The 5811-nt window shown below is 30.0% G+C and overlaps 1 protein-coding gene across 1 annotated transcript; it reads left to right on the forward strand.

The window, feature by feature from the left end:
• The first annotated feature begins 308 nt into the window (after positions 1 to 308).
• On the forward strand, positions 309 to 2028 carry LOC110018728 (alpha carbonic anhydrase 7-like). The gene is made up of 7 exons (XM_020716140.1): positions 309 to 387; positions 490 to 704; positions 812 to 918; positions 1245 to 1350; positions 1536 to 1706; positions 1813 to 1866; positions 1963 to 2028. Exons 1-7 carry the CDS (start codon positions 309 to 311, stop codon positions 2026 to 2028), a joined length of 798 nt encoding a protein of 265 aa, XP_020571799.1.
• Positions 2029 to 5811: the final 3783 nt, after the last annotated feature.

Raw genomic sequence — 5811 nt, forward strand, 5'->3', positions numbered from 1 at the left:
CACATGACCCTTTTCCGATTAATGAAAGGGTGTATTTCGTTTTATTAAGGTTAAGATGGCAATATCTTTTATCTGATGTCCATTATTTGTGTATAAATATAGTAAGTAGGTGTTGAATATGTAAATTTATTAGAATATAGTCCAATAATTTATAATATTATCTCCCTTGACAATATTCTAACGCTACTTAACTTTGACTATGTATGGGAGGGATAGAGCCTAGCTTACTATAAATTTCCCTCAAATTTATCAAAATCTCATTCTCTTATCAACTTTCCCTAACTATCTACTAGTTATTGAGATCAATAATGGAACGCTTCAAGCAACTTGTCCTCATCATAGCCATAATGGCTTTTCTCTACATCGATCATGATGCAATGGCCTACGGTATATGAACTATTATTGATATAAAGAAGTTACCATATTTATTTATTTGAGCATTTTATTTTATTTTTATGTTTTATGTTAAAATGAAGTCATAAATAGCAGAGCATGTGGAGTTTAGCTATACGGTGGGGGCCTGGAATGGTCCGGATCATTGGGGAGATATCCGTAAGGACTGGGAGACATGTAAAATTGGGCACTCACAATCACCAGTATCAATATATGATGAAAAGACCGAGTTTGTATATCAACCCGAGGATCTTAAATGGATTTATCATCCTGAAAAAGCTGTGATGAAGAATCTTGGTCACAACATCGCGGTAAATTAAAAAAGTTTTCTTATGTTATTTAAAAAATATTATGAAGATTGTTTTAGGTATGAAAAATGTCATTGGGCTAATATTATGAGATGTTTATGACATGACAGATTCAATGGGAAGATGTAGTGGGTGCTGTATGGATCAATAAAACAGAATATCCATTGAAGCAAGTGCACTTTCACACGCCTTCAGAGAACACACTTAATGGAAAAAAGTATGTGTTATAACCAAATATTCAAATTGTATATCTCATAAAAAATAGAGAATGTAGTTGCAAAATGCCTTCTTTAATAGTATAAAAAAGGTAATGACAATAAAGATTTATGCTAGAAGCTAATCATTTTCTTCAACACCTATAATAGTTATCAAAGCAACTAGTTCATATATTGACTAGTTATGAACATTTTTTTAGTTCCAACAAATTAAAAATTTTACTGTCATATTCTTATTTTATGATGTAGTATATCATCAATACTCTCTTTTATATTCATACTATCCTAGTACTAAAAGTATTTTTTATTAATATAATGGCCAACTCAGATTTGATTTAGAGGTTCATTTGCTTCACCGACGTACTAATGACCATCAAATGGCTATGGTAAGCCTCTTATATGAAGTTGGTGCTCCAGATCCCTTTTTTACCAAGGTATTCCGTTTCTATTCCATTAAGTTTATGCATGTATGCTCCATCTTACTCATGAGTATGTTTTGTTACTAAGCAATAAGTTGTGTATATCTATAAATATTTATTATTAAATATGCATTAATGTAATTATTTTAATACTTGAATGTTATCATTATTAAAGTAATAAAAATTATTCTTAATATTAGGTTGAAAAGCATATTCGTGCAATAAGTAAGAAAATTGATGCAACGGCGGACATTGGAAACATTGATCCTATGGAGGTAATTAGAAAGTTTGGAAAACACTACTATAGATTGAAGGGATCCATCACTATTCCACCATGCACTGAAGGTGTCACATGGACTATCGATAAAAAGGTTATTAATATTTTCTCATTTATAAATTAGATTTCAACCTGCAGTCTAATTACTAAAAATTATTGTGATTTTGTTAACTTATAAACAATACAATTTATTTGTACAGATCAGAACTATATCTATAGAGCAGCTAAATTTGTTAAAGGATGCTGCTATACCTGTAAGTTTTCTCAAAATGCCAAAAAAATATAAAGTAAGTTATTTTTCTATAATATTGCTTGTAATCTATTAACATGCACAATTTCTCATTATGTAGGGTTATGCAAAGAATGCAAGGCCTGTGCAACCACTTAATGATAGGGTGGTTCAACTATTTGTTTGAATGTTTACATTTCAACTCAATGGGAAATTTATGTAATTGTTTAACTGATTAAGAGAAAAATAATGAATGTAGCCAACCTCGCTTAGTGGGGCAAAGGCTTATAGTTGTTGTTATTGTAGGTATTCTTGTAGTTGTTGTTGTAGTTTTTGTTATGGTTGTTTTTGTTTAATTAGATAAGAGTTATGGTTTATTGATAAATTTCCCGCCAATGTCTTTTTATTATTTAGCATAAGATGTTCTAATCACTCTTTCAGTTAAAATTTTGTTCTGATAATTTTGGGTTGTGGAATACAAATTCATTATATAATAACAAAGAAATCAATTGAGAATAATTAATAATGAGGCTTCAATTAACTGACATTGCGAAAAACTCTTGTAGATTTTTTTTTGGAAGGATAAAATGCTAAATAAATGTCTTTCCAAGTGATAAATCTAATTTAAAATGAAGTATAACTTTTGCTTTATTATTAAAGAAACAAATATAGCATCATTATTTATCTAGTTTATTTTTTCCAAGGATGTATAAGAATAATAGGTTTAAAATGACATATATTTAAATATCCATTACAGAGTAAGAGATAAATTATAGGTCAAAATGAGATTGTTGTATGTTGCAATTGAAAAGCATTTGACCAACACTATAGCATAACATTTCTTTGAAAGATAAAAAAATATCAAATAGTATGATATTAGTCATTTTTTATATTTAAAAAAATCATTTCATTGCACATGATTTTTACACAAAGCATAGATCATAAAACTAGCCATCGAATTGGTTTCAAATTCTAGTTTCTTAAATAATTTTAAATCAAATGAACCCTTATAAAAAATAAATTTACAATCAAACTAAGTTAGTTGCCAAAATGATTTCAATTACATCTTAAATACTAAAATCCAATCATTAAATGGTCTCAAATCAACCCATGTTAGATCAGTATGTAATGATGGAGATGGCCCAAATTTTTTATAGTTTCAGCTAACTGGGGGTGACCATGTTAGACTAGTATGTAATGAAGGAAAATTAGTCATTGCTCTTATTATAGTCTCAGGTGACTGGGAGAGACCATTTGAGTTGATGTGTGTAGCTAGTGACTATGTTATCCGGACAACTTTAGGGCAAAGCACGATAAAAATTTTTAAGCTATATATTATGCCAGTAAACACCTTAATGAAGCTCAAATCAATTGCACTACAACTGAGAAGGCAGTATTAACTATAGTATATTCTTTTGATAAATTTAGATCTTATTTAATTGGAACAAAATGTATTGTTCATACAGATCATTATGGTAATAGATATCTTATGTTGAAGAAGGGCGCTAAACCAAGATTGATTAGATGGGTCATCTTAATGTCAAATTTTGATAACAAAGTGGCAGATAAGAAAAGATCTGATAATCAAACTGATGACCATTTATCTAGACTAGATCAGAGAAGTTCATACACTTATGTAGAATAAATTAATGAGAATTTTCCTGATGAAGAACCGTATGTTATTACTGAGTAGTGCATTATGTGGTATATTGACATAGTAAATTTTATTATTAGTGATATTATGTCATATGGATTAACATACCACCAAAGAGAAAAGTTCATTCATGATGCTAGATCTTACCTTTTTGATGACTCATATTTGTATAAAAAGTGTACGGATCAAGTAATCAAAACAAGAGTACCCTTAGACAAAACCCCATAAAATTATTAAGAAACTTCATGATTCTGAATCTTGGGGACATTTTGGTGATGATATAACTACAAATAAGTTTTTACAATCTCATTTTTATTGGCCTAATTTTTTTAGGGATGTGAGTATATATATATATATATATATATATATATAGACGCACACACTTGTGTTAGATGCGAGAGAATAAGCAATATTTCTAACGGAGATGAAATGCCTGTAAATTTTATTTTTGAGATTGCCATTTTTTATGTTTGGAGTTTAGATTTTATGGGACCATTTATACCAACTTTTAGAAATTTTTATATTCTGATAATTATGGATAATGTCTCAAAATGAATTGAGCTAGTAACTCTTCCAAACTGTGTTGCTCAAAGTGTAGCTAATTTGTTTAAAGAAGAATATCTTTAGTAGATTGGACATGCCTAGAGATCATTAGTAATGGAGGAAGTCATTTTAAGAATAGAAAAATTGAGACACTAGCTGCTAAATATGGAATTAAACATATAATAGACACATATTATCATCCTTAAATATGTGGTTTAGTAGAAGCATCTAAGAGAGAAATCAAGAGGATTTTAGAAAAAAAATGTCAATCCTAGTTGAAAGATTGGTCCTTAAGACTAGAAAATGCATTATGGGTTTATGGGACTACTTACAAAACTCCTATGAAAATATCTCTATATAAGCTCATTTTTAGAAAAGCTCGACACTTGCCAGTGGAATTAGGACATATGGCTTATTGGGCTATCGAGGAATTTAATTAAAACTTAAAAGAAGCTGGTGAGAAGAGATTATTGCAGCTAAATATACTCGAGGAAATTAGACAAGAATCTTATGAAAATGCAAAAGTTTTCTGAAGAAAAGATGAAAAATGTGGTAGAGGTCATTTACTATAAGTAAAGCTTATCCTTTTGGTGTAATCGATATTAAGGATTCAAAATGTGGTAGGGTGCTTAAAGTGATTAAACAAAGTCTTAAACTCTACATAGATGGAGAAAGGCCTATAATTATTGAGGTCTTAAAGATGGGTCAACCGAGTAAGTATCTGGATTTTTCTGTTTGATGACGTTAAACCTAGCGTTTCTTAGGAAGCAACCTAAATTTGTGTTTGTTGTAGTGTGTTGTGTTATTGTTTTTTTTAAATAGATTGTTTGATGTGCTTGTTGATGTTTAGGTTTGTGATATATTGTTTTGTTTTCAGTGAGTCATGAAGGTGATGATTCCTTAGCTTCTCATTGAGACTAGACTTTTATTTGATTTCTGGTTGCAGAATTTTTCGACACTAAAAAGGTTGAGGGGTTGTGGAGTTGTTAGTTGCCAGGATGGATATCCTAACACTTGTTTTAATTTAATTTAATATATAATTTGAAAAAAAAATAGTATTTTGGATTTTTGGAAATACAAGACCGACCAATCTCATATCTCCAGTAGTTTAAATAAACAAGCCTCATACCGCAAGTAATGTATTCACCCTGAATGATAAACACACCACTTACTGGTAAGGCTCGATTAAACTAAAGATTGTGTGACATCCGTTAAGTCTGCGAAACCATTTTTATTATAAGCCGACAAGTTCCTTTATTTAATATAAAAAATTAAATAGGGTTTATTTTAAGCTGGGTTCAGAAATGCTTCCTATAAAGGCAAGTCACTATAGTTAATTACATCTGAAATAACTGAATTCACCTAAGAAAACTCTCGATAAAAATTAGAGGATATTATCTTCAAGGAGTTCAAAGGATAAGGACTTTTCAACGAGATCGGGTAAAGAGGTGTGAAAGGGGAATGACTCAAATTTGTAACATTTATTTTGTGATCCAAAAGGAAAGAAGGTAGGGGATGTCATATATTCAGAGGAGAACCTCGGTGAATTCCCAAAACTATCATACTATTTGGCTTCAATTCTAAAGAAAAACTATTTAATGTTTCATTCTACAAATTTTATGAATTAGGGCTTACATTCATGTAAAAAAATCACACAAATATCCTAAATGAAGTGAGGATTTAGGTCGGGATGAATGATAAGCTCAAAATTCTAAGATTAGTTAGGGCTTATGTTGTATAGTAGAACCATATAAAGGCCTAAGGAAAAGTTGA

Source organism: Phalaenopsis equestris, unplaced genomic scaffold (genome assembly GCF_001263595.1).
Source record: "Phalaenopsis equestris unplaced genomic scaffold, ASM126359v1 Scaffold000033, whole genome shotgun sequence".
NCBI classification, from domain to species: Eukaryota; Viridiplantae; Streptophyta; class Magnoliopsida; order Asparagales; family Orchidaceae; genus Phalaenopsis; species Phalaenopsis equestris.

Coding starts and splice junctions, on each gene's coding strand:
- LOC110018728 (XM_020716140.1), top strand. CDS start 309: ATGGAACGCTTCAAGCAACTTGTCCTCATCATAGCCATAATGGCTTTT. Junction 705..811: donor ATCTTGGTCACAACATCGCG/GTAAATTAAAAA, acceptor ATGACATGACAG/ATTCAATGGGAAGATGTAGT. Junction 1,707..1,812: donor CATGGACTATCGATAAAAAG/GTTATTAATATT, acceptor TTATTTGTACAG/ATCAGAACTATATCTATAGA.